The sequence below is a fragment of the Pseudopodoces humilis genome, chromosome 27, assembly GCF_049639895.1.
Source record: "Pseudopodoces humilis isolate 2021_Gansu_Grassland_sample_001 chromosome 27, ASM4963989v1, whole genome shotgun sequence".
Lineage (NCBI taxonomy): Eukaryota > Metazoa > Chordata > Aves > Passeriformes > Paridae > Pseudopodoces > Pseudopodoces humilis.
In genome coordinates, this window is record NC_142226.1 from 3,884,524 (window position 1) to 3,911,587 (window position 27,064).

At 49.1% G+C, this 27,064-nt stretch overlaps 1 protein-coding gene across 3 annotated transcripts in view; it reads left to right on the top strand.

The window, feature by feature from the left end:
* Nucleotides 1-27,064, top strand: part of CSMD2 (CUB and Sushi multiple domains 2) — a 294,243-nt gene that overhangs the window by 41,045 nt on the left and 226,134 nt on the right. For all 3 annotated transcript variants that reach the window (XM_088067354.1, XM_088067353.1, XM_088067355.1), the window contains exon 3: nt 12,209-12,425. In XM_088067354.1, the coding sequence (XP_087923480.1) occupies nt 12,209-12,425 (217 nt within the window). The remainder of the gene's footprint in view (nt 1-12,208; nt 12,426-27,064) is intronic.

Consider the following 27,064-nt stretch of genomic DNA (forward strand, 5'->3'; position numbering starts at 1 on the left):
TTTTCGAGGGTAACTCTTGGTTTGACAGAAATATGCAGAGCAGAGGAACTTTGAGGTGCCTTCCCAGCCAAACCATTCACCATTCTGTGATTGAATCCAAGGGCACTGGAGGAACTGAGAGCCAGGAAGGGAAGAGCTGGGAATTCCCATGGGGCTGTTCCTCACCCCAGGATCTGCATTAATTGGTTAATGCCCGTGGAGTGCTCTGGAGATGGAAATAGTTCCCGAAGTGCCTGGGTTTATTACTCTGCTGACAATGGCTGTGGAGAGGAGTGGCAGCGCTGAGGGAACGGCCCAGATTGATTAAGAGACAATTCTGAAAGGGAGAGTTTTGAAGGAAGGAAATTACATCCTGAGAAGATGCCATTCTGGCTGAATATTGGGATAACTGTGGTACTTCTTGCAGCTGAGCAAATGATTCCAAAGGATGGTTGGTGTGCCCAGGATTCCTGCTTCCAGCAGGGATTGTGCAGCTGTGGATGTTCTGCAGGTGATTGCTTTATGTGGTTAATGAGTGACTGCTGGAAGTGTGGGAAGCATTGGGAAATCCCATTTGCTTAGGTTTGTTTGGAATGTGGAAGTCACAGAGTTTGAAACAGCTCTTGTGAAATCCAAGAGTAATCTGAAAAAAATCCTGGGGTTTTCTGGATTATGAATCGTGAAAGCTTCAGTGTGTGTAGGCAACTCCAAAGGAGTTTTTCAGCAGAAATGAGGAAGAGGTGATAGAAGTTTTCATGAGGTGTTGAGGAACCTTTGTAGGAGTGACTGAGGTGGTTTGATGTCCTGGGCACAGAAGAATTCCAAGTGGGATGGGAATTCTGACAGTGATCAGAGGTGTATCCCAGAGGAGTGAAAGCACACTTGGCCTGGAAAAGAGGGAGGGGATAAAATTATCCTCTCTAAATACATCCAGGCCAGGTATAACAGAATGGGGAGAAGTGATAAACAGAAAATGGTGTTTGGAAAGAAATGGCCCCAAACTCTGGCTTTATCCCGAATTTGTACTGTTGCTATTGAAGAATCTTCCTGCACATCTCGGGGCTGCTTGATTTGGGTATCTTGAAAAATCCTTGATTCCAGGCACATGGATGAGCTGCTCTGCTCTGGGACATGCCTGCAGCCTCTGGCTTGGCTTAAAACACTCCTGTCATGCTCATCTTTGTTGTTGGGCTGCCCTGGGCTGAATTTAGGTTCCAGTTCAGGTTCCAGTTCAGGTTCCAGTTCAGGTTCACATTGGGTGTTTGAGGCTGATGGACAGGAGTGATGGCTCTGGGCTGGGTGCAGCAGTTCTTTCCTTGTTTCTCCTGCTGCTTCTTCCACAGCACTTCCCAGGGCTTCAGCAGGAAGCCTCAGACAGCTGGAGCTGCTGAAATCCAGAAGCAGGAGTGTTGCAAAGGAAGGGAAGGAAATAATCCTTGACTTTATGACCGCAGTGGGAGCTGGTTTGTGCGTGGCCAAACTCTGTCACTGACGGCTCAGCATACACAGAAATTTCTGTGTATTTATAAACCCAGGGGGATTTCTCCCTCTCCCTTCCTCTCCCAAGTCTTGTCAGGAAGCGCTGGAGCTGCTCCCTGTGTGCCTGTGCTTAGCAACTGAGCCTGGACACGTCAGAGCACCAGCGGCGATGCCGTGACCCTGGCTGCCTCTGGAATAGTAATTTGGGATGAACCATCCTGCTGCCACTTTTCCAAGATTTCCAAAGCCTGGTGCTTCATTCCCTGACCTTCAGGCTTCCTCGAGCATTCCCAGCAGCTTTCTGCCACTGCCCTGCACACAGCAGCTCAGCTGGGAGGGAAACGCTGTCAGGTTGTGCGGGGCTCTGGAAGCTTTGCCAGGAGATCTCCAGCCCAGCCTGTGCTCAGGGTGAGGTGAATCCTGTGGATGTGAACAGCTCCCGTGACACAGCTCCATGATTTCACCTCAAATCTGAAGCTTCTGTGGTGCCATAGGAGCCAGACTTGAAATGTGGGACATCTGTACCATGAAACAGATTTGCTGGGAAGTGGAGAGGGCAGAAACCTGGGATTGTGTTTGAAGTCTTATCTGGGGCTGCTTAATTTGATTTTTAAAGCGTTTAAAGCACAGGTGTCTTCCTGGGGCATTCAGGTTTTTTGTTTGCTTGGGGTTTTTGGGATATGAATGTCTGAACTGCTTTAGCCAAGGTGACTTAGAGCCCTGTGGTGGCCCAGTGGGCCTGGCAGAATGAATGTCCCTTGTTCCCATGCAAACGGCATGAAATAAAGTCACTTTTGTCACAGGACAGACACACGTGTGGTTAAATGGGGTCCAGCAAGGAGCCAGAGCAGCCCAGAGGAGTTGGCTGGCTTGCTGTGCCTGCAGAGAGCTCAGGGGGTGTGTGTTGGGCTCTGTGCAATCCTGAACACGTCTGGATATTCATCCTGGACAGATCAAAGAGTATCTGCCATGCCGAGGGCTCTGAGAGCACTGCCAGTGCCAGACTCCTGCCTGCCGCCTCACAAAGCTCCTCTGCTGTCACTGGGGAAGGAGATGGAGTGTCACACCCTGGCAGGGAGCTGTCCCTTCACACCAAGGGATGTGCAGGGACAGCAGCCAGGCCCTCCTGTGACCCTGCAGTTCACCCCAGGCAGGGCAGCAGGGGTGAGCTGCTCTCGGGGCACTGCTGCTGCCTGTGCTGCCTGCAGAATGCTGACCTAGAGCACAGCTGGACAGAGTTAAGAATAAAGCAGGTATTTATTGAAAAGTCTTAAAGGACACACCTTGGGCAGTACAAGAGCCTGGCCAGGGCTGCACCCAAGATGGACCAAAAATGGTCACAAAATGGACAACTGGTAATGAGGTCTCACATTTTTATAAGTTTTGGTCCATCTGCATATTGGGGTTAATTGTCGAATTACAACTTCAGGTTATGAAGTCCCATCCTTCCTGTTTTCTCTCTTCAGTCCACCCTTGTTTCTGCTTTTGGGGCCTGAAACTTGTAACAATTGTCCTTGGTATCAAGCTATAAAAGGAATTGCTTTGTCTGCCTGCTCTGTGAAGAGTAACTAACTTACACTAACACTCAATGTGAAGCTCAAAACTACACACCTGGGCAGCGCAGAATATGAAAAATACAAAAGCTAAAACTTAAGGCATCACCTGTGCTGCTGTTCCCTTGTCCCAGTGCTGTGCAGAGATGGGATCCCAGCAGGGAACAGCAGTGCCAGCTCCGTGCTGTGCCCAGGCTGCTGCTCTGGTGCCACTGCCAGGCTGAGGCTGCCCCGCTGTGGTTTGGGAGCTCTGGATGTGGTTCTGTGACACTGTGTTTGCAGAAACCATGCACGAATTCCAGGCTGGGTCTGGATGACTCCACATCCTCCTGCACTCCTGGCAATGGTTGTGGGAAGGGCTGGTGTGTTCCATGAGATCAGCGCAGCTCCTTGTCCAGGTGTTTGTCCCTAAGTTTTGAGGAAGTTCAGGATTTATCATCACCCTTTGGCAAAGAGAGCACAGCCTGGAGGTGTTTGGGGTGGAGATGTTCCTAATTCTGTTTGTGTTCAGTGCTGCAAATGACCTGTGTAGCCCCAGCCCTGGGATTCAGTGTGGAATGTTCAGTGTGTGGAATGGAGTGGGAAGAGGCAGATCTTCAGCTGGGATAAGGAATCTTCTTGAATCCTGCCCTTGGCAAGGACAAAGAGATGGCAGTGGGGCAAATCTTCACTGTCGACTGAGCAGGTGAAGCTCAGGTCACTTAAAGCAGGGTCAGTGTGGGGTGTTTGGCTTTGCTGACAGGAGTCCTGTGCCTTGGTCACTGCTGAAAGGTTCAGGGGCTTCCCCTTCCCCTTTCCTTCCCCTTTCCTTTCCCTTCCTCCTTCCCCTTCCCCTTTCCTTCCCCTTTCCTTTCCCTTCCTCCTTTCCCTTCCCCTTTCCTTCCCCTCCCCTTCCTTTCCCCTGTTGATGTTGTAGTTAGTAATTGAAATTCCTCAGCGGTATTGACCAGGCAAAGTGTTCTCTGTTGTGCATGTTGGAAACATTTCCTGACATTGAATCCATTGCTGTGGGATCATGCAGCGGGTGAAGCAGAGTTTGTCTCTCCACCTTGAGTCAGTGCAAATCATAGGCACAATTCTGGCTGGAAATAGTCAGGAAAATGTGTGTTCATTAATGTGCCTTGAGAAACCAGACTTTACATTTTGGTACTGCTGACATTAAAACTGATGTGTTACAAGAGATTCTCTAAATGCTCCTTAAAACAACTCCCAAGGAATTTTTTTGTATTTCCCATTATTAGTCCTGAAGCCCTCCTGCCTCCTCTTCCAGAAGGAAAACAGGAGGGAATCATCTCCCTTTCCCCTCACTGTGTGCACCCTCCCAAACACTTGTCCCGTTGTCTCACCTGCTCTGATTCTGGTTGGATTGGGAGCTCTGCAGATGGTGAAGTGCTCCATAAATCTGCTGGAGTGATTGGGAATGGCACAGTGAGCACCTGGTGGGAGCCAGCATGGCACTGGGATGCCTGTGATAACAATCTTTGTTTAAAAAAAAGCAGTGCTGAGGGTCGGGAAAGCTCAATCCTTCCTGTTTCCAGGTCATTCCAGGGCAGGGTTGACACAGGGGACACTCAGGTCCACACACTCCCTCCCTGAGCTCCCTTCAGCTGGGGTGCAGTTCATTCCACCAGAGCAGATGGAACGAAAATCATGGATAAAATGAATTCAACAGACTTTCTGTGGACTTTTTATGAATGTTTTTCAGGAATGCTCCCTAGATTATGGGAGGGATATCTGTGCTTACAACAAAAGTTGGGGAGTGATAGGAATGAAGTTGTACTGAATAATGTGGGATCTGGGCATTGAATAAGAGCAGGGATGTGCTGCTTTGGGCTGGGGTAGAGATAATTTTCCTCCCAGGGGCTGCTCTGGGGATGTGTTTTGGGCTTGTGCCGAACACGGGGTTGATGATACGGAGGGGTTTCATTAGGGCTGAGCTTGCCCAGCCCAAGGCCTTTCCTGCCCCTCACGGGGCCATGCTGGGGGGGATTTGGGTGTGTGTGGGAGGAGACGGGGCAGGGACAGGTGACCCAGCTGGCCGATGGGATATCCCAGACCGTGTGACACAGATGAATGGACAAAGGAGATTTTGGGAATGATGGCGTATTTTTTCCCGAGTCTCTGCCCCGTGTGAAGGGGTCCTGCTCAGGGGTGCTGAACCCCTCCCTGCCCACGGGATGCAGGGAATGAATTCCTAGCTTTGCTTTGCTTTTGCTTGCATGTGCGGCTTTTGCTTTCCCTATTAAACTGTTTCCTTCAACCCATGACTTTTCTCGCTTTTACCCTTCCACTTTCTCCCTGGGGGAGATGAGGGAGCAGCTGGGGGGGGATTGGGGTGACACCCTGAGTACAGGAGGACTGGAGCCCCAAGGGGAAATCTGGCAGCTGCTTTTAGGACCAGCAACTCCAGCAATTCCCAGCATAACCCATGGCAACATTTCCTTCCCAGTGCTTCCCAGCAGCCGGAATCTCTGGCATCTGCACATGTCAAGGTGCTGCCGTGTGCTGCTGAGACAGGACATCTGTGCAGTGTCACGTTCCTGGGATGTCACATTCCGCCCTGGAACGGTTTTTGATGTTACCTGCAGCCGGGCATCTCCTGGCTTTTTTCACTGCTGCTTGTCAGAGCTGCTCTGAACTCTGGGTTCTCCACAGGCTGAAGTGTGGAATGCAAACCCAAAAGATGATAAAGCTGGAAACACTTTCTTCAAAAATGGTTATCTTGGAGGAGAGGAGGGAATGGGCCCGTGGAGGTGACAGGTGACATCCCAATGTTTGGATGAGGCAGAATGAATGTCCACCCCCGTATCCAGCTGGGCTTGGGCTCAGTGTCCAGTTTTCGATTTGACACTTCAGGACAGATGTGAAACAGCTGGGCAGAATCCAGACCCACACCAGGGAGTCAGAAGCATCACTCAAGAAGGAAGCATTGAACAGATTGGGCTCATTTATTCCATCATTGTGCTTTCCAACATTTTTGGGTCTGTAGGTTCCAGCATTCTCAGTGTTAGGTGCCTTTCTTTCTCTGTAGGTGCTCATGGCATTTCCAGAGAACTGAAAAAGCCTTGTGTCTGTTCTCTTTCCCTTTCCTGCCTTTCACAGAGTCCCAGAGGCTTTATGAGCTGCAGGTTGAAAATCCCCTGTCTGGACAGAATGAACCTTTCTCTGAGGCCACACAGGGAGGAGAAAATGCCAAGGTCTGAAGGAATAACAGGATGAATCTGACATGGAGGAAAGGCAGAGCTGGGGTGCTTTTGTCCACGTTTTTCCTAATCTGAAATACAAAAGTATCATTTGGAAGACACATTAGGAATGTCATGGGATGACAGAGCAGTGTGGTGATGCCTGAAGATAGGGCAGTGATGCTTTGAATTTCCGAACTCCCTTTTCCTCTGCGGATGTTTGTGGTTTTCAGGTGTGTGGTGACTCAGTTGGAGCTTCTGTGGAATCCCAGATGCAGGAAATTTTCATAATTGTCCAGGACAACACTCTAGATTGGGAAAGGAAGGGAGAGCAGATGTGGGGATAACTTGCATCCCTTGTTCCTCTCTTCTTCCTGCTTGGAAAGGCCTGAAAATGGAATTGCTGGGCTGGAGCAGTGCCTGGGTGTGGGAGCTCTGCAATAACAGCCTGAGCAGCACTAAAAGGGACAAAAGGGCAGGAGTGAGATGCTCCTGGACTGGGAGGGAAGGGCTGTGTGTCTCCAGAGAACTGTGGTGTGGGGATTTGCAGAGTTGTGCAAATCTGCAAATCCTCACTTGAGCTGAGCTGGGGCTTTGGATTCTTCCTGGGCTTGGCAGTGCTGGCACGAGCTGAACTGAGCTCAAATGCACTTTTTGTGCCCTTGCATTGCCCAGCTCATCACTCGCTGTGCTCAGAGGGAAGTGGGCTCAGGCTGTCTGAGATGGAAATCATCCCCTTGATGATGCTCTTGGATCCACGGGCTTTTGATTAAGTTATAGTTAATGGAATGACTCTGCATTATTTATTACCCAGCAAGCTTTGATAGGAGACTGGAGGTTAAGCTCCAGCTCGGGGAAGGTGAATCCTGAGGGCAGCAAGGCTCAGATTGATCAAGTGTGGAGGTGCTTTCCCTGTTTGCTCACTGAAATTGGGTGAGCCAGAGTCAGTGCTGGGCTGGGAGTAAAATACTCTTGTTTGTGATCAGCTGTAATGACTTGCTAAACCACCACGTAAAGAGGAATCTTTAGTGCCTGATAAATGATTCACAACACTAAACAGTGGGCAAAGGAACATTTTCCCTATTTAGAAGGCAGTGCAAACAATGAGAAGGGAGTGTGTGTGTGGGTTTGGAGAGACTGGGCAGTGATGGGCTCGGTGAGGTGAGCAAACCTTGGAGGTGCTGCTGGACAAACAGGGTTTGCCCCTGGTGTATCAATTTTTGGATGTGGATTTCAGTTTTCCTGGGGAAAGATTTTTTATGGGCCTGCATTTGGTGGAATGGGCTGTAGAACAAGATGGAATAACAGCATTTCTGTGTGAGTAACAGTAACTACAGCAAATGGCAAAACCCCAAACTGCTGCATTAGGGAGGAGGGAGCCGTGGATCCTCCATAAATGATGCTGCTGAGAGCAAGGCACTGTGCATGATTTGATATTTGTTCCCACAGAATTGTGCAGTGACCATGCATCAGTATTTGCTAAATTAGATTTTGTTTCTGCTGAGGAACAAAGTGCAGTGACTTGTATTTCAGGAAGCACTTCAGAGATAAATTCAGTCTCTCTCTCTCTCTCTCAAGCACGGCTTCCTTGGATAATAACATGGTGTAAACCAGCAGCTACAATTCTTCCTTGGTTTACATCACCCTGGATCTGGCCTGGGATTTAAGTTTAAGGAATTTCAAGTGGGTGGTAGATTATTTTTTCCTACTCATTTCCTTTGCACTTGTCAGGTCAGATGCCTTTGTTTGTTACTGTTGTTTACCTCCTGACAACTCGGGGCAGGTTTATAGTGACACAGTTTGATGTTCATCTCAGTCTGGAGCTGCTGGAATTCCCCATCAGGCTGGGAGGGAGCAGCAGCCAGGGCAGCTCATGCCTGGCCTGAAGTGTTGCTTATTTGAAGGGAATAACAAAATAACATCTCATAACAAAATCCTGCTCTGAGTATTCTTGAATGGTTGAGTCTCCTGTTTTTCATACACATAACCTGGTGGGTTTGGTCACTGTGCAGTTGACTGTCACCACTGCCACCTCTGGGACACTGAAGACATTGGCTGCCAGTAGATGCTGCCCCACTGCAGTGACTGGGGTGAACTGGTGCTGCCCCAGAGCCCTGCCAGCCCTGCTGCTTTAGGGCACCTCTAAACCTGCAGTGACTGGCACCAGAATGGTCCTGGCTCATGTGTCAAGATCATTTTGGATTTACAGTGGAACTAAACCTCCCACGAGCCTCTGTCTCCACTCCTGGAGCTTGTCATGTCAAAAGAGCTCTGGTCTGGAGCACGAGGATGTTGTTCCTGCTCCTACCACCCTTCCTTTCTCTCCATGGCAGCCCCACAGCAAAGCCTGGGGGGTTTGGAACTCTCCTGCTCAGCTCATCTGCTCAGCTGATGTTTATTTTTCACTGCAGTGTCCGGTCACGTTAAGTTTTGTACCGTGTGGATGAAGCTGTGTGTTACAAACTGCCGTGGGCAGCCCGTGGTTCAGGGCTCCAGTTCTTCTGTGAGAGTATTGCAGAGTAAATATTCCATTATTTGCCTCGTGAGGAGCCCAGGGTGAAGCCAATTAGCCTGGGGATTGTTCAAAGAGTGCCTGTTGCACAAAAGAACTGTTGGAAGTGGAGACTTGGTTCAGTTGGATGAACCAACACGTGAATGAATTGAAAAATTGAGTCACCACCAGTGAATTACCATTGGTGGTAATTTACCAGATAAAGATGTTTTCCCAAAGTGCCCTGGGTTTCCTTAAAGGATTTAATGATTTTGGAGGTCTTTTCCAGCCTAAATGATCCTATGATTCGTTGGGTTGTGGTTTTTCTTTGCCCTTGGGTTGGGGGAAGGCTCTGAGCAGTGCCAGGTGTGGGGATGCCGTTGTCCTTGTCTGGAAGTTCCTGCAGTAAAACAGCGCTGACAGATTCATTTCAGGGATCCACTCCCAAGAAACCACTCTCCAGAATTGAGAGGAGCAGGAGGTGCTGGCAGAGCCCAGCCTGGGCTCAGCTGTTTTCCCTCCATCACAAATCGGACAAATGCCCACAAACCCATCCCCATGATGAGCCCAGGGGGTCACACCCTCCAGAGTGAGCCCACGGAGAGGAGATGAGGAGCTGGAATATCCACAGGAACACACCTGAGCTGGGGTTAAAAGCAAAGCTGGGGGGCATGATGCAGCATTCTCATCTCTGGGTGAGGAGTTGAAGGTGCCTCGTGTCAGACTTTAGGCTGGGGAGAATGTGCCAGAAATTTGGGAGAATTGTCCTCTGTCAACCCCAAATCCACCTGGAACTTGCCAGCACAGGCACCAGTGCTGCCCTTTCATATCTTTTTACTTATTTGTGCTTCTGGGCCAAAGGGATAAAGGGAATTGTTTCTGCAATCTTCACAGGAGAAATTTTGAATTTGAGATAAGGTTTTGTCAGTCAAGGATGAGCTGAACTAACTCAGACCTGGAAGCAAATGATAGAACACATAAATTCCCTCAGCTTCCCGGATTTCTTTCTGTGCCTGATGACTTTTTCCAGCAATGTCCAATATAAATGAAGTTCCCTGCTATTACAGCTATTACAGAATATATTACTGCCCAGTTTGGCAGCTTTTGCAAAGCTGTTCTTTGTTTGCAATAAGCAATTTTCTTTTATCTGTGCCCAGAGCACCTCTGGGTCAACATCGTGAACATGCAAATATTTCAGTAGATTGATTGGATACATCATAAAACTCAGTCTTATTTTTCTATTATTTATTTGTTCTTTCAGATAGATTTATGTCCATTTGTGGCACAGGCAGTGGTTGTGGGAAGGATGGGCTGAGTTTGTGGACTTTGGAGCTTTCATGTGACCTTGCAAGTGCTTAGAACATGGTGTCTCTGACCTTGAATTTATTTCCTGAGCCTCGTGCAGCCTCGGTAGCTTTTATACCATCAGGAAATGGAGAGATACAGCCTCTTTAATTTCCCATTTGCCTTAAATTGTTCTGATGAACTTATGATTAAAATAAAAATGAGCAAGAGGGACAGTTCAATATCCCCCCGCTGCCCATTGAGTGTCACTGTGGTTGGAGAAAGGATTCAATTGAGCTCCTGGATCTTTGGTTGTTAAACCAAACTGGGTTTCATTTTGCCCCTCTGTGATCACAGAAATATTCCCAGTCCTGTGCAGCTTTTTGGCACTGAGCAAATAGCTTTTCCAGTGAATTCCCCAAAATAAATGGAGCCCAAGTGGAGGAGTGGATTTCTCTCTTAGGTAGTGACAAAAAGTCCTGAGAGAGGCAGCTGCCAGGTGCTACAGAAATGCAAAATATTCCAGTCAAGGAATCCTGTGCCGCCCTCACTTTAATCCCTGTTGGATTGTGGGGCTGTCCTGCCTCTCATTGATCTAATAAACGTGCTACAAAAAGATTCCCTGGGTAGTAAATAGGGTGTACTGTTTTAGATTCATAAAACCACAAACTCTGTCTTGTGGGGAGAAGTTCCACACGGAACGTTTTTTGCACCCAAAGTAGGTCAATCTAATTATAATTGGCTTTAATGAGCACCACTCTGCAGTTCTGTACCTGTAGCTGCTTGGCACTCAGAAGTGCAAATGCCTTTGCTGCCTTTGAAAAAACAAACAAAAAAAGAAGGAGAAATCAAAGAAGTAATTTCTACTCTAATGCATTTTGACTTGAAAGCCTCTGTTGTGCCCATCGGCAGGGTAAACAATCCAGCATGGGTGGGAAAAGCTGGAGCAGAGGCAGAGGCCAGCAGCTCAGAGGATAAAGGTGAAACTCAGTGGTTGGGCCACAAGATTGACCCTTCCAGCTGTCTGGAATTTGGTTTTGTGTGGAGGAGTTCTTCCACTAAAGCAGGGAGGGCTGGACCAGTTTGGAGTGAATTCTTTGTGCCTCCAAAGACATCCAGGTACAGTAGCAGTGAAGGGAGAGGAAAACACTGAAGAGAATTTGTCTTTTAGGCTGTTCTCAAAATACATTCATGTACCTGTGTCCCCAGAGAGAAGAAAATGTCATATATCCTGTTAGTGCACATCGTGGGTCTTTATCTTTGGGATCCTGTTCCCAGGAACTGCCTTGGGCAGGGGAAATGGATTTGAAGGAGATTTTAGGTGTTTCACTGGTGCTACAGGAGGGGGTTTTGTTCTCAGAAGATGCAGCTTTGCAGCAGCTCCTCAGAGGTACTGACTGAAGATGCTGTGTGTGTTGAGGCAGAATGAGGAGCACAAACCTTTCAGAACTGTCTGGGAGAACCAGCAGCTCCCCAAGGCAGGGTCTGGCCAGTGTTTTCTTCCCTGTGTCCTCCCATCAGGTCTAACTGTGGTGTAAGTGCTCCTGCTGCTGTCTTTTGTTCCAGTGAACCATTCCCAGAGTCATTCAGTGGTCAGGCTTGGAAGGCACTTTACAGGATGCTTTGTTTCTGCACCGTGTCCTGCTCTTTTTTGAGCCATGTCAGGTTTATTCCTGACCTTTGGCCATGCAGGTTTCAGGCAGCCTTGGCCATCCAGGCAGCTCTTGGTGGCTCAGCCCCTCACTCCGTGTGAGTCCCTTCTGCTTTCTCAGGATGTGGCACTGCCTGCACACTCAGCCCTTCCTCTGCCTCGTGTCCAGGTGGAACTGGGGGAGGAGGAGACAACCTGCTCTGGCATTGTCCCTGTGCTGTTCTGTGAAAAAGCAGGGCCTGGCACCTGGCACAGGTGAAATGCAGAGTGTGATGAGAGGATGCTGGGTTCTGTGGTGGGCTGGGGAAGGGTGGCTGAGGAAGGAGCTGTCCCCAGGGCCAGGCAGCAGCTGTGAATCCAGCTGTGCTCACAGCTGCTGAGAGCAGAGCCCAGGACGTGTCTGGGGGTTTGGGCTCCACATCCCTGCAGGGAGGAGTCCAAAGCTTCATCTCCAGATTTCACTTTTCTCTGTTTCCTGGGACAAAGAAACCTGGTGGGAAGAGCCCTGTGTGTTCTGTTGGGATGGTGAGGACATTCAATATTCACCTGACACCCTCTGACTTTGTGCTTTTGTCTTTTCTCTTGCCAGCCCAGAACTGCAGTCACACATTGCAGGGCCCAAACGGGACAATACAGAGCCCAGGCTTCCCCTATGGATACCCCAATTATGCAAACTGCACGTGGACAATCACTGCTGAGGAGCAGAACAGGATACAGCTTGTTTTCCAGTCCTTTGCATTAGAGGAAGATTTTGATGTATTATCCATCTACGATGGGCTGCCTCAGCAGGGGAATCTGAGAACGAGGTACAGTGTTCATTACAGTGATGTTTATAAACATGTTCCCCTTCCTGCCACTGGGATTAAATCTGGCCTTGGATTTTCATGCTGAAATAAACTGGGAGTGTTTCTCCATGAGCAATTCTTATAGTTGTTTTGAATTCTTATCTCTGATAAGGCTTGAAATGTTTCTCTGAATGCCTGACAGTAATGATTTATCAAGACTCATCCTAGACATCCAGAGGAGTTAATTAGGAAATAGAGCAGGAGGGAAGCAGAGTTAATGTGCAGAGAGCTTTCCTCAGTCCACATGAGACTCTGGGAATGGGAGGCTGTGGGGCTCAGTGATAGCTCTGCCAAAGGCTCTGTGGGTTTTCCCCCAAAATCTGGGCTATTCCTTAACTCCCAGTCCATCCAGCAGCTGGACAGGGCTGCATTCCCTCCTGTCTGTTGGATCTCCAGGGGTAAGAAGTGTTCAATAATCCAGTTTAGTAAGAAAACTCCCCATGGCTTCTCAAATGAGGCTTTCAGTGTTAAAGAAAGTTTTGTGGGAGGCTGATTTTGAGCCGTTGCTGTGGCAGAAGATGCTCTGTGAGGTGTCAGCTGTGGAGCAGTCGTGATCTCAGGCCAGATGGAATCAGCTGGGTGACTGGGGACACGGCTGGGGACATGGCTGGAGGTGCTGGTGGCAGCTCCAGCCCGACAGCGATGCATTCAAAAACTCCCGGAGCAGTGGCAGCGTCCAGGCTCTGAATCCCTGGCAAGAATGCTGGAGCACTGGAAATAGATTTTCCTTCAAACCACTCGAGTTCAGGACAAATCCATTGACCTCAGTGTCTTGTCTAACCCGAGTGGAGCATCTGAGCTGCACCCTGGTGGAAATCAGCTCTTTATGTAGATTATTTCAGTTATGCAAATAAATCATCTCCTCATCTGGCAACTGTGCTTGAGAATCACTTTAATTATGGGACCTTGGCATTTAATCAGGAGGTTCAGTGCTTTGCTTTGGGGATAATGGAAAGGTGGAAAATTGGGAGTAAAATCCAGCTCAGGAAACTTTGTGTGGTGAGAAGTTAATGCTGCTCTGAGATACAAGAATATTCTGGTTGTAAATAAAAGTAGCAGAAAGGGACCTCTCAAGTGTGAGCTGGGGCTCTGCCCTGAGGATCTGTGGCCTTGCACTGGGGGAAGGTGAGGAGACAGAAAAGGTCCCCCCCTCTGCATCCCTGGTGAAGTTCAGGTGCAGCTTGGGCAGGTGAATGGGAGCTGGGGGATGGAACCAGCAGCAAAAGCCACATGGGAATGCTCCATCTCTGATGAGGAGTTCAGGAAATGGAGTGTGTTCAGGGCAGACAAGTGAAATAAAGGGGGGAAATAAAGAGGGATTTCTAGAGGTCTGAAAGGACTTAGAGGAGGCTTAGCAAAAATTAACTCCTGCATGGTGGGCATTAGCTTTCCTGCTTTGGACATTTGCTTTTTGCCTTTGGACATTTCTGCGTTAGTAACTTCTAAACTTCTAACAAAAGGAGTTGGCTCCTTTGAGCTGTTTCATGTCTCATCTCTTTGTTCACCAATTTTAGTGTTTGGGCAACGCTCTGGTGCACGTGGTGGGGTTGTTGGGATGTCCCCTGATCCTTGTGGGTCCCTTCCATCTCAGGAGAGCCCAGCTATTATTTTTGGTACATAATCTCACCTCATTAAACTCTAACTGTTGTCTAACACTGGGTTACTTCTTTTTTCTCCCTCTTTCTCTTTTTCTCTTGCTCATGGCCATCAATTTTGCTTTTTTTTTTCTTACCTGCTTTCCAAATGTTCTCAATTCATCACTGAGGCGCAGCCCTGAAGATGGATGACCACGTGTCACTCATCAGAGCTCACCCAAAATGAGCTGTGAGCAAGGGGAAAAGAAGGGATAACTGGATTTCTTTGCTTCTTCCCCTCTCAAACTTGTATTTTTGAGCATCCCTGATGCGTTTCAGGTCCTTCCCACCCCAGACCGTTCCAGGATTTCCTGGGAAGGGGTTAATGTTTTGTTCATTGTGTGCTGGCAAACACCCTCTTGTCTTGCAATTTAATGTGGTGTGAAGGTTCCCTAATAGAATAAGAGCAGCCCTAATCCAATGAGGCATTTGCTAATAAACAGCTTTACTGGATATTAGGGAATTTGCGTTGCGTGTTTGTGATGAGGACGTGAATATTAAATGGGTTTCAGTGCCTTAATTTAGACATCCAGGGCTGTTGTCATCTCTCAGTGCCATGACTTTGCTTTGTTTGCTAAAATCAGAGCTCATTTCCAAGTCTTTGTGATTCCAGCTTCTCTCAAATAATCAGGTTTTTAGAATCCTGGAATGGGTTGGATTGGAAGGGAACTTAAATTCTGTCTCATTCCATGCTCTGCCATGGGCAGGGACACCTTCCACTAGCCCAGCTTGCTCCAACATGGCCTTGGACACTTCAGGGATGGAGCAGCCGCAGCTTCCCTGGACAACCTGTGCCAGGACTTCCCCACCCTCACAGGGAAAGATTTTTTCTGTGTATATAACCTAAACTTCCCTTTTTTCAGTTGGAACCCATTCCTCCTCGTCCACCAGAATTTTCCCAGCTCCTGGCTTCCAGCAGGAACCACTGTTGGGGAATTTTCTGTGAAACCTGAGAGCTGTGGTGGCTGCAGAGTTTTCCTTGATGAGGGACATGAGGATTTGGTTCCTGTCCAGGACTTCCCCTTCGTTCTCTTGAGCTCATTACACCAAACCAGACCCTCCTAAATGCTCTTCCTTCAAGTTCCCAACTGCTGTGGGATCAGGGAGTCTTGTGGATCCCTGCAGTTATTCCAGAACAGTCTTTTCCCAGTTTCCATTGTGCCTTGTGATTGTGTCATTGTTTGAGGTCGCTCCAATCAGGTTCCCTTCCTGATTGCCTTCCCACTGTGCTGAGCTCGGAAACTGCACAGAGCTGACTACAATTTGAATTTTTGGGGTTATTTATGGTGCTGAGATTGCTGTGGGATCTGGGAGACTCTCTGCGCCTCTTTGTGTCAGACTCTTGTTCCATGACATCCGTGACATCCGTGACATCCGTGACATCCGTGACATCCATGACATCTTGTTCCATTCAATGACAGAACAATGTGGCTTCCCCCAGATTTTTCATCTGCTGATAATTTTCAGGACACTTCTAAAGTAAGAATCTTAAATCACTTGCAAATTCCCTGATTTAAAGCGTCAGGCTTGTACTCAGATCCAGGGAAAACACATTTACAGTCTCCCTGTGAGTCGATCCTTGTAGCTCGCTAATTCTGTTTTCCCAGCGAGACCTGGTGAATTTACACTCCAAATAGAAGTGGTCAGCTTAGAAGATCAGATTTTTTTATTTTTTTCCTTCCAGAGATGTTTAAAACTACGTTGGGAAGCCCAGGGAATAGAACAGGGGATATTTCTACCAGCAGAGACTCCTCACTTGTAAATGGGCTGAGCAGTGCTGAGGTTTCTCAAGCTCTTCCAAATCTTGGACTTCCCTTCCCACCTGTTGTGGGCAGGGAATTGTGTCGTCCTCTGGTCTCTTCTTGTTCAAACAAAATGTTTCAGTGATGCTGAGTTTATTTTACTGAGAAAATGTTTGTTTGAGGCTGTGCATCCAGAGAAGAAGAAGTGCCAGAGCCTCAGCAGCGCCGGTTGCGTTTCCACAGGCGTCGCTCGGAGGTGTTTATTGACTCAGCTGGGAAGAACCTGCCTGTTCTGAGGAGGGTTTTGCAGAAGTTCCCGTGCCTGCAGACTGTGCGGGGTCTGGGGAAATGTTTGCAGTCATTACTGCAGTGGGGTTCTGTGCAAAGCAGAGAAATCCTGCTGCTGGCACAGGGCCCCGCTTCCCTTGCAGCTCACGTCCCACATCTCACAGCGTCTCCTCAAGTTGCTTCCAGATCCTCATCCTTCTTCCTTGACAAGTGGCTGAAGAGTGAGGAGAAGGATTGCCATCAATCTGCTGTGTGAGCAATTCAGAACCACATCTTGGGCCATATTTAAATGACTGAAAGTTGAAGGATTTTGTGTGAACTCAGAAACTATGTGATCCTTGGGATAAGAGTGGAGTTATCTCTGGGCTGACCTAATTACAGCTGCACCAGGAATTACCTGCACCTTGCATGTTTCTCTGATAACCTTTTAATTACTCTTTGAAAAAGCAACTTGGGTGACTTGTACTTAATTACCAGTCAAGAGCACAAAGCTTTTGATCTTAAAAGCAGCAAAAGGGAGGAGGAGAGGAAGGGACAAAGGGAACTGGGGAGGAGAGAGTTCCTCCATTGTTGCTGTGGCTTGCAGAGATGCAAATTTGGGGTGAAACAACATCCTGGGGTTCATTCCTGGCAAAGAAATTCCTGGAAAAACAGCATTTGTCAGCTGGGAATGCACAGAGCTGGTGTTAGGAGTTTGTGTTGAGTCACCTCTGGTCCTTTGTCGCTGCCTCATGTCTCCAAGGTGACTACAGTTCTTTTTGCTAAGGAGAAGGATAAATAAAGCAGAGGGCCAGCTAAATCCTTTGTCACCTTTAGTAAACATCTGAGCCCTACCTCCCTCTCCCCCTCAGCAGAGTCTTTTGTCACTTCCCATTAACTCCATGGGAAAAGAAACACAACAAAATCCCACTTAAATTTATGTTCTCTGCTTTGTAGGATAAAATCCACTTTACTTGTTTTTTCTCTCTGGGAAGAGCCGTGTTTGAGCTGTTCCAGCAGCTCTAGGACCCTTCAGCAGCATCCCTGTTTTGTTCTGAGGAAGTGCTGAGTGTTTAAACTCTGTCTGCAGGATAATTGATGAAACTGGAGCTGAAAGTCTGGGAGAGGTAATGGAGTTAATGCAACTGCAGCACGGCTCTGCAATTTCGATTCAGTTTTTCCATATTTATTAGCAGAGGGTGCATCAGGAGGAGTGATAAAAGCAGCTGATTCAATCAGAGTGGGAGCTCTTTCCCTGGCACCGTGTGGAATGTTGTAGGCTTAGGAGGAGGCTTGGCATGGGTATTTTGGCAGCCTCTTCAGAGATGGGGACGGAGCAGTTTTGTCCTGCTGTAGGGGTTCAAGGACCTGCTTTCACCTCTGCTTTCCCAGGTGTGAGGTGAGACACACAGGCGAGGTCTCTGAAGGTGTTGCTGTTACTCCAGTAATATTTTTTTCCCCATATGGTTTTTGTTTTCCCTCAAACTGGTGATTAACCACGTTTATAGGGACAATCTCCCAGCAAAGCCTGACAAACCCCACCCTTGGAAGTGTCCAAGAACAGCTTGGAGCAACCTGGGATAGTGGGAGGTGTCCCTGCCCATGGCAGGGGTGGAATGGGACAAGATTTAAGGTCCTGGGATTTTGTGAGTCTTGCTTTAAATTAAGGTATGTGAAGTGGATTAAGTGTAGAAAGATTTTCTGTAATTGGGCAGCATCTACTGGATTTTAATTAAGGCTCTGCCCTGGAACCACGTTTGATGGATCCATGAGGCCTGGCTGCTGTTGGTGAGTGAGGCAGGGGTATTTTAGGGTAAGTTTAAACAGACCATGGAAATTCTGGGGAGAATCCTGGTGTTCTTCATCTTCCATTTCCACATTGATGGAATTGTTTAAAGCCTCCTGTGCCGCTGGCCTGGAGCTGTGGAGGATGTGGCTGAGATGTGCCGTGGCCTGGCTGAGGCAGCAGCAGGAGCTGGTGGGACTCTGCTGTGACCCCTGATAGCAAAACGCACAAAACTTCCCCCCTCAGCCTCTACTGCTGAGGTTCAGCTGCTCTGGGTGACAGCACAGGGATCCCAGGGCATTCCCAGAGCCCAGGATTGTGTGTTCCTGTCTGGATTCCCCCAGTTGCTGGCTGGTTTCTCCTTCAGGGGAGCCCAGCCCTTGCAGACGTGGGGAGATGGTGAGGGCTGTAGGTAAATCCAGGCTTGGGTGGCTCTCAGGGCTCACTCCTCCTTATCAGAGATGGCTCATGATAAACCCAGCTGGTACTCCACTAAGAAATCTTCTCTGGAGTTCTAGATCAAGTTTATCTTTTTATCATCTTTTTCATCGGTTTAAAGTGACACAGTCACAGCCACTTCGAGTCACTCATTTCAGACTCAGCTGCCTTCATTCCTGAGCAGGAATGACAATTCCAGCCCCAGTGGGGAGATTTTTGGGGTCAGAGGGAGTGAGATGAGGTTTTTTTAGCAGTGGAAGGAGGGAAATTGAACCAGCCCATGGCCCTGGCAGGGTGCTTCTCATTTTTAGATTGCTCTGGGAGGGAGCAGGGCTGGGTGAGGAGGGTGAGGGCAGCACAGGGAGCTCTTGGTTGCTGCCCAAGTGCTCTGTGACAAGGAGGTGGCTCTGGTCTGGCCCTGCCTGTAGGAACCTGTCCCAAAAGTCTCTTGACTTCATACAGAACCAAACCTTCAGAAATAAGGTGAGCAGGATGGTGGCACTGCCCTCAGTGGAGCCAGGATGGGGTGGGCAGTGCAGCAGAGGGTGTAGGGGAAAGGCAGAGCACTGGGATGTACTGGGAATCCCTCCCAGGAGCAGGGATCAATCCTGCCCAGAGCCCAGGAGCTGCTCTGCTCCCTGGGCAAATCCCTTATCAGCTTTCCCAGATGTGAAATGCCATAATCCCAGAATCACAGAGAGCTGCTGGCCTGAGAGCTTCTCCATCCTACCTTTCTTGTGTTTCGGGCTGTGTCAGACATTTGTGCCTGTTCTCCAGGCTGTAGGACACTGGATTCCTGCACTGGAGAGCTGCTGGAGCCCTGGGTGTTCCCAACACCTCTGCTGTGGCAGCTCTTGCACCTTGTTCCCCACTTGCCCTGTGTTTAGCAATAAACAAACCTTGTGTGATTTCCAGGGGGTTCCAAGAACTTATTTTTCCCATTTACTCAATTTCACACCCCTGGTGACTTTTTTACTTTTTTTTCCTTTCCTTTTTTTTTAAAAGAGAGACAGAAATAACCCAAATCTGCCAAGTTCTGAATTGAAGCCACTGAGCCGTGCTTGGGTTGTATCCAAACTTGTCTTTGTTTACTCGGAATGTCAGCTCAGATTTGCCAGGGGGTGACTGAGATTTGATGAACTTTCCTGTGAATTTGTCTTTTTCTTCCTCTTGGTTTGTCATAATGAGGCTGAGAACAGAGGTGCCAGAGTTGGATTTCATGGAATTGTGGAAGGGTTTGGGTGGGAAGGGAATTAAAGCTCATCCAGCTCCACCCCCATGGGCAGGGACTTCCCCAGTCCCAGCTCCTTCCTGTGCTGGGAGCCCAGGGCTGGAGGCAGCTCTGCAGGTGAGGTCTCACCTGAGCAGGGCAGAAGGGATAAAATCCCACTGCAATCCCAGGAAGTCTTGGAAAAATGAGTGTGGAAGTGACGTGAGAAAAATAATAAATCACATCCAACTCCATGCTCTTCCCACTCCACTGCATTGCGCGGAAAATCAAATTTATTGAAATTTTTGATGCCCAGTACCTGTCCCCAGTCTGAGCCATGAAGGCCTCATATATCTGAGCTGGCTGTGCTGGCTCTGGGCTCTATAAATAACACTTTTCTAGTGGGAATTGACCCAAACCCCGCTTTAAACAAGTGGAGAAATCCATCCAGGCTGGGATTTATGAGCTCTGTCACTGTCCCCTGAGCCTGTGTTGGTTAATGAAGCTTTGTCAGTGTCAGAGGTAAGCAAAGGGCTCCTGAGCCTTGATGGATTGTGCTTGGCTTGGGCAAGGGAGGGAAGTGCAGCTCATTCCTGAGACTGAGAGCTGTGCTAGATAAAATTCCTGGGAAAATTGTAGGTGTTTCTGGCACTGTAAGAGGTTAAGGAACAGAAAAACAGGGGGCTTTTGCCCCTTGCTTGTTACTGTCATGGTAAGAAAAATACAAAGTAGTGAATGTCGGAAGCAACGGATGGTGTTAATTTGGAATCAGTTCTCCAGCAATGGGATGGAAAGGGATAAAATGAGCCATGTGGGGTTGGCTGGTGCAATGTGAGAAGATCCAAGGAGTTGCTGGTGCTCGGGGCAGGTGTTTGTTCCGTGCCTGACTCCCAAACCAAAGCAGTTGGGTTCTGGGCACAGATCCCTCCACCAGGCTGGGTAAATCCAACTGGGAACTGTTCTTGTGTCACTGCAGGATCCTTTTAAACTGGTTGAGAGTTGATTTTTTGTTTGTTCCAGAGCATCATTTCAGCCTTGCAGGGCTCCAAATGAAAGGACAACTATCTCAGTGACACCAGTGAGCTGTGCCTGGCGGACAGAGCTGCCTTTTAAGTGTCTGCAGCATTTGGGAGCTGGGAGCGCTCTCAGATCATGCTCTGCTTGTTTTATTGATGATTAATGAGAGCATTTGTGTTCATGTGCGCTGGAAAAAAGCTGACATCTCACTGTAATTGCGTTTTTCTTCAATAAATACAGGGAAAATCTAACAGAGTCACTGAGGGGAGAAATTCCTGCCCCAGCCCAGCCTGAGGAAATGCCAGGAGAAAGTGAGCTGGCTCCTCAGGTGTGGCTTTTAACCACAGCCACTGGAAACAGGGGAAGGTCTGCAGGAACGAGAAGGGATGAGATGTGTGAGAAAGGCTGAGGCAGCAGCACCTGGGTGCAGCCCGAGGGGATCAGCCAGGGCTGAGAGGAGGAGGAGGAGGAGGAGGAGGATGCTGGAGCACAGGGGTGGCACTGAAAAGCCAGGGCACCTCAGAAGCCTGGCACACAGCAAGGGGACAAACACAGCCCTGCCAGCCCCAGTGTCCTGCAGCCACCACAGCCCTGCTGCCCAAGGCTCTGCCAGCTCTGTAAAGTCCCAGAGGTTCCCTTGGGATGTGGTCCAGGATTCGGAGGAGATCTTAAACCCCTTCAGGATGAGAGATGATTTTTAAAATTAAGGCATTCCTAGGAATGAAAAGATATTTTCTTTCCCCATAGACGCTTTCCCCACCATTAACTGTGTCTTTACAGAAAATAATTCTGCCTCCTGTGCTGAGGTCTCAGATGGGATTTCCCTGTAGGGAAATTTCCTCTCTTGCATTTGTTCTTCTGTTTGTGGTGTCCATTCCATGGGGCAGCCCTGGGGAGGACATCTGTGAGTGACCCCAGCTCGTGGCTGTTCCCAGCTTCCCTGAGAGTTTAAGTTCCAAACATGCATCCATCTGCATTCCTGAAGGTGTTCCCCCTGCGACAGGTGGGCTGCAACACTCCCACATCCTCCATGACCCTGAGGGAGTTGGAAATGTTGATTAATATCACTTTTCCTGTGGCCATTTTTCAGCTGGAGCACCCAGCCCCTTTCCCTGGTGTTCCCTCCTTTCCTGTGCACCTGGACCAGCTGGACAAGGCACATGAAACTGGATTCAAAGTCACTTGGAAGTCACTGGGCTCTTCTGTTGGCCCCAGCTGGTGATGGATGAGTTGAATCCTTCATGAATTCACCTTTCAAATGACTCCAGGCTGGCTTTGCCCTGTTAGCTGGGAGCAGTGGGAGAGGACTGCTCATTCCAGACTTTTCCAAAGGGTAGATCTCCCTTGGAGCCGTTGTTTTCTCAGCACACAGTGATTGGATCACAGGATGGTGGTCATGTGGAAGGTTCAGAGGGACTATGAGGAGTTGGACCTGGCTGATCCTTGTAGATCCATTCCAACTCAGAATATTCTGTAATGACAGGGTCATCTGGTGCCATCTCCCTGCTCCAGCAGGGCCATCCCAGAGCACAGAAGGCACAGGATTGTGTCCAGGTGGTTCTGGAGTATCCCCAGGGAGGAGACTACACAGCCTCTCTGGGCTCTGCTCAGGGCTGGGCATTGCCCAGGGCAGAAGTTCTGTCTCCTGTGCAGGGGAAATTCCTGGGATCAGTCCCTGCCTGTTCCTCTGGTGCCACTGCTGGGCCTGGAGCTGAGCCTGGGCCCTGCTCTGACCCTCCCTGCACACAGGGACAGACAAGGGACACCCAGGGACATCCAAGGGACATCCAAGAGACACCCAGGGGACACCCAGGGACACCCAGGGCTGAGGGCCCCTCTCAGCATCTCCTCAGCCCCAGCTCCCTCAGCCTTTCCTGGGCAGGGAGCTGCCCCAGGCCCTTCCTCAGCTCCACAGTGCTCCATGAGCTCCTGTCCCTCCAGTCCCAAGGATTCAGAGCTGGACCAGCACCCCAGATGTGCCTCCCAGGGCTAGGCAGAGGGGCAGGATCCCCTCCCTCACACCTGCCTTGAAAGGATCATTATCCTGGGATGGAGCAGGGGTACCAGGCTGGTGTCATTTACCCCGCACACTGCAAGGAGAATGGCTCATTTGATAGGAAATTTTTCCTAATAGGTGCCTTTAAATGACAGGCAGCAAAAGCTCACCGAGCTATGGGGTGGTGTAATTTAATGCTGGGTTAAATGATACAATCCAGTGCATTTTCATTAGATGTTCTGAGACACTTCTCCAGCATTTATGCTTTAAAGGCTGCTGGATTGCCAGCTGCAATAACTGTTTTGATTGCAGCCTGAGCTGATGGTGGGCATCCTACCAGAAAAATAATGGGCTGGGCTTTAATTATGGCACCTGCACTCCCAAAGGGGCGCCTGCGTCACCGCGAGCGGGACGCTCGTGCTGCATCCAGAGGGATGGGATAATGTGCAACAGATGGAGCTGAGGGGGTTTGGAACAGGGCTGGGGGGTCCTGATGGGTGTTGAGCTCTGGGGGAGAAAGAAGCGTTCAGGTGTGGATTGAAGCTGCTGAGCAGAGCAGTCAGGGAGGCTCTGGCTGGGGCTCAGCTCCTTTCAGAGGTGCATGGGGCAGTTTTCCATCGGTGCTGTCATGCTGGAAGGATCCACTGAGGGGCTGGAGAGTGTCCAGGGAAAGGGAGAGAGCTGGGAAAGGAGCTGAGCCTGGAGAAAAGGAGGCTCAGGGGAGATCTTGTGGCTCTGCACAACTCCCTGACAGGAGGGGACAGCCAGGGGGTTTGGGCTCTGCTCCCAGGGAACAGGGACAGGAGGAGAGGGAACGGCCTCAGGCTGGGCCAGGAGAGATTTAAATTGGATATTATGGAAAATTTCTCCATGGAAAGGGTGGTCAGACATTGGAAGGGGCTGCCCAGAGAGGTTTGGAGTCCCAGTCCCTGGAGGCAGGCACAGGGAAGGTCTGGATGTGGCACTTGGGGACAAAGTGAGGATTGGGCACAGGTTGGACTTGATGGTCCTGGAAGGCTTTTCCAACCTCCCTGATTCTGGGGTTCTGCCCCATCTGATTCCAGGCTGAGCCTCGTGGCAGGAGGGTGTTCTCACCTGTGGAAGGTGTTCTCACTGCCATCAACTCTCCCAGAAAAGATTTTTCCATCCTGCTGCAAACTGGGAGCCAAAGCAGGAAGATTTGCAGCATCCGTGGCACACCTGAAGCAGAGCACGAGGGATGCAAACAGAGCAGAGGATTTCTGTGTTGATTTGTTTGGATATATTGATTTTTTGCAAGGGCAAGCTTATCAAGTGGCATTTCTGGCACTGGTTTCATTTGGTTCCTCACGGCAGGAGCAAAATTAAGCCAATGAAAAACACATTGCAAATCTCACACAATCAGTGCTGGCTCCAAGCACGTTAAGGGGATAATCACTCAATAATCCATTTGGCTAGAGGTACAGAAGGAATGGAATATGATTATTCCTGCTGTTATTACTGCCCTCAACTCCATAAAAACAAGGAACTGAGTTTGCTGCTTTTTTGCTTTCTTAGTGTGTATTTTGTGATTGCTGCCCTAAAGATCAGCCATGTCAGAATTGCTGTTTGGTGGGGAATGATTCCATGTTCTGTCTGCCATTCCCATGGTTTAAATTTTTCTGGGATGCAGATTTGGGGAGGAAGGCAGGAGAACAGTTACCAAGCAGGGATTCCTGCCAATCCAGCTGTCTTGGAGCTTTGGAACAGCAGAGCTGAGGTTTTGAACATGGACATGCTAAATGATTGTTCCTTCAAGGGGATGCTGCCTGGGCTCTCACTTGGACAAGGCAAGGACATCAGAGAGGATAAAAAATTCAGTTGTGTGCATTGGCTGGAGGCTTGAGAGGAGAAGTGGGTTTTATTGTGATGAGAACCAGGAGCAGTTCCAGCTCGTTCCCAGTGCAGGATTTCCCTGCAGGAGCAGCCAGGGAGGGCTGTGGGGCAGAGGTGCTGCACAGATAATTTCATGATTGAAGCAGCATTTCCTGCTTCCTCCTGACTGAGTTTGGTTTCAGCAGCAGTGGTGAAGCCACGTGTGATGTTGTGTGGGCAGAGGGGCTCTTCGGTGTGCAGGGCAGCAGGGCTTGGTGCAGGGTTTGGTGCAGGGGAGCAGGGTTTGGTGCAGGGGAGCAGGGTTTGGTGCAGGGTTTGGAACAGAGTTTGGAACAGGGTTTGGTGCAGGGCAGCAGGGCTTGGTGCAGGGTTTGGTGCAGGGGAGCAGGGTTTGGTGCAGGGGAGCAGGGTTTGGTGCAGGGGAGCAGGGTTTGGTGCAGGGTTTGGAACAGAGTTTGGAACAGGGTTTGGTGCAGGGCAGCAGGGCTTGGTGCAGGGTTTGGTGCAGGGGAGCAGGGTTTGGTGAAGTGAAACAGGGTTTGGAGCAGGGTTTGGAGCAGGGTTTGGTGCAGTGGAGCAGGTTTGGAGCAGGGTTTGGAGCAGGGTTTGGAGCAGGTTTGGTGCAGGGTTTGGAGCAGGGTTTGGAGCAGGTTTGGAGCAGGGTTTGGAGCAGGGTTTGGAGCAGGGTTTGGAGCAGGGTTTGGAGCAGGTTTGGAGCAGGGTTTGGAGCAGGGTTTGGTTCAGGGTTTGGAGCAGGGTTTGGAGCAGGTTTGGAGCAGGGTTTGGAGTAGGGTTTGGAGCAGGGTTTGGAGCAGGTTTGGAGCAGGGTTTGGAGCAGGGTTTGGAGCAGGGTTTGGTGCAGGGTTTGGAGCAGGTTTGGAGCAGGTTTGGAGCAGGGTTTGGAGCAGGATCTGGTGCCCTTTGGTGCTGCCAGGCAACCCCTTCTGCTCTGCTGGCTCTGGGCACACTGGGGACACGCGAGGGAACCTCTGAGGATCAGAGCTGGTTGGGTTTATCAGTTTCTAGAGGTTCCCTTGGAAATTGTCTCTCCAGTCAGTGTGGGCTCTGTGGAAAGCCTGAGAACAAACTGGGTGACAATTTCATGGCCTCGTGCACAGGCACTTTTCTTTTAAAGCCCTGTTAGTAGAAAATACCAGTTGTGTTGGAATAAATGCTGCAGGGCAGTGTTATTTCAGGTAACACTTAATTCCTGTGACTCCTCGGGGACAGCAGCTCTTCCTTACAGGTAAAGGACATGTTCATGTTGCCCTGGATTAAAAGCAACATCTGCAAAGTGGGATCCTCTTAGCACAGGGACTGTGAGCAGAATCCACGACGCAAAAAGCTCAGTTCAGAGAGAGCAGATCCACTCTGGGTAATGAAAAGCCCAGGCTGCATTAACAAATTCCTGGGTGGTGCTATGGGGTGATCAGGGGAAGATAAATCACCAGGTTCTGCTTTTATTAAAGCTGGTCCAAGCATTTCCTGTATTTATTTTATTTATTTTTTTTTTAGTGCATGGATGTTTCATCAGGCCACTCTTAATTAAACTGACAAATTAATTAATAAAAACAATGATGCTTTTACTCAGCATAGTAAAAACTGAATCCCTCTGGATCCTGGAAGCTTTGATTGTTAATAAACAGGAACAATTGTCCTTCCAGCTTCTCCAGACAACGGATTTGATTCTGAGGGCTGGTCAGTGCTGCTGCGCTGACATTAAAACTTAAATCATGGGCTGGCAACTCTGTGAGCTCTGCCAGTAACTGGAAATTTTGCTTCAATAAAGTTCTCAGGCAGAGCCTGTCAACTCTCATCAGTCAGAGCTCAAATGTGTGTGAAATAATATTTAAGTTTGCTAAATGAGAGCCAGAGAGAGGAGGAGGGAGGTTCCCTCGCTGTCTCTGGGGGCTGGTGATGACTTAAAGGAGGAATTGCTTGGGCTGAGTGTTCAGAGGAATTTAAATGGTGCCCCCCAAATCTGGTTCTGTTCTCTGGGTGCTTTTTCATTCCACGTGAAGAGAGGAAATACCCGGAATGAAATCATATTTACAGGTATTTCTTAAAGGGTCAGAGGGCTTTGTATCACAGGTGATCCTTTGACCCTTTGGCACAAAGTCTGGCTGCTCTGCACGGGTTAAACCTTGGAGTGTGTTGTGAGAAGCTTTAAATTCTATTTTTTCCTGTTTATCTTGTCCTACTCCTGCCCTTGTGATCCTTTGAGCACTCTTGATCCCAAATGATACCAAATTCCTTCAGTTCCTGCTGCTCCCGTGGTTTGTTAGTCTGAGTTTGGGGCAGCTCAGGGATTGCTCCTGGATTCCTGGCCTCGGTGCTGGCCAGCAGAAGTCCACTGTGGGATTGCTTTGAACTGGAAATCTGTCCAGGAATCCCCTCGGCCAAATGTAAGGAGAAGGTTTGGAAGTTACAAAACTGTAATTTTGGGGAATAAGCTGGTCTGGGGATGGCTCAGCAGCAGGGGTTTGTGTTTGGGATTAATGAAAATCATTAATAAACATGCTTTTATAATAAAATCAGTTGTCATTTAGCTGTGAGTCCATAAGGGAAAGCAGATGGGAGGACGAGACACGAGGGCTGGGAGTTCCTGGATTTGTCCAATTTTATTTTGTTCCCTTCTCTCTGATTTGTGTCCATG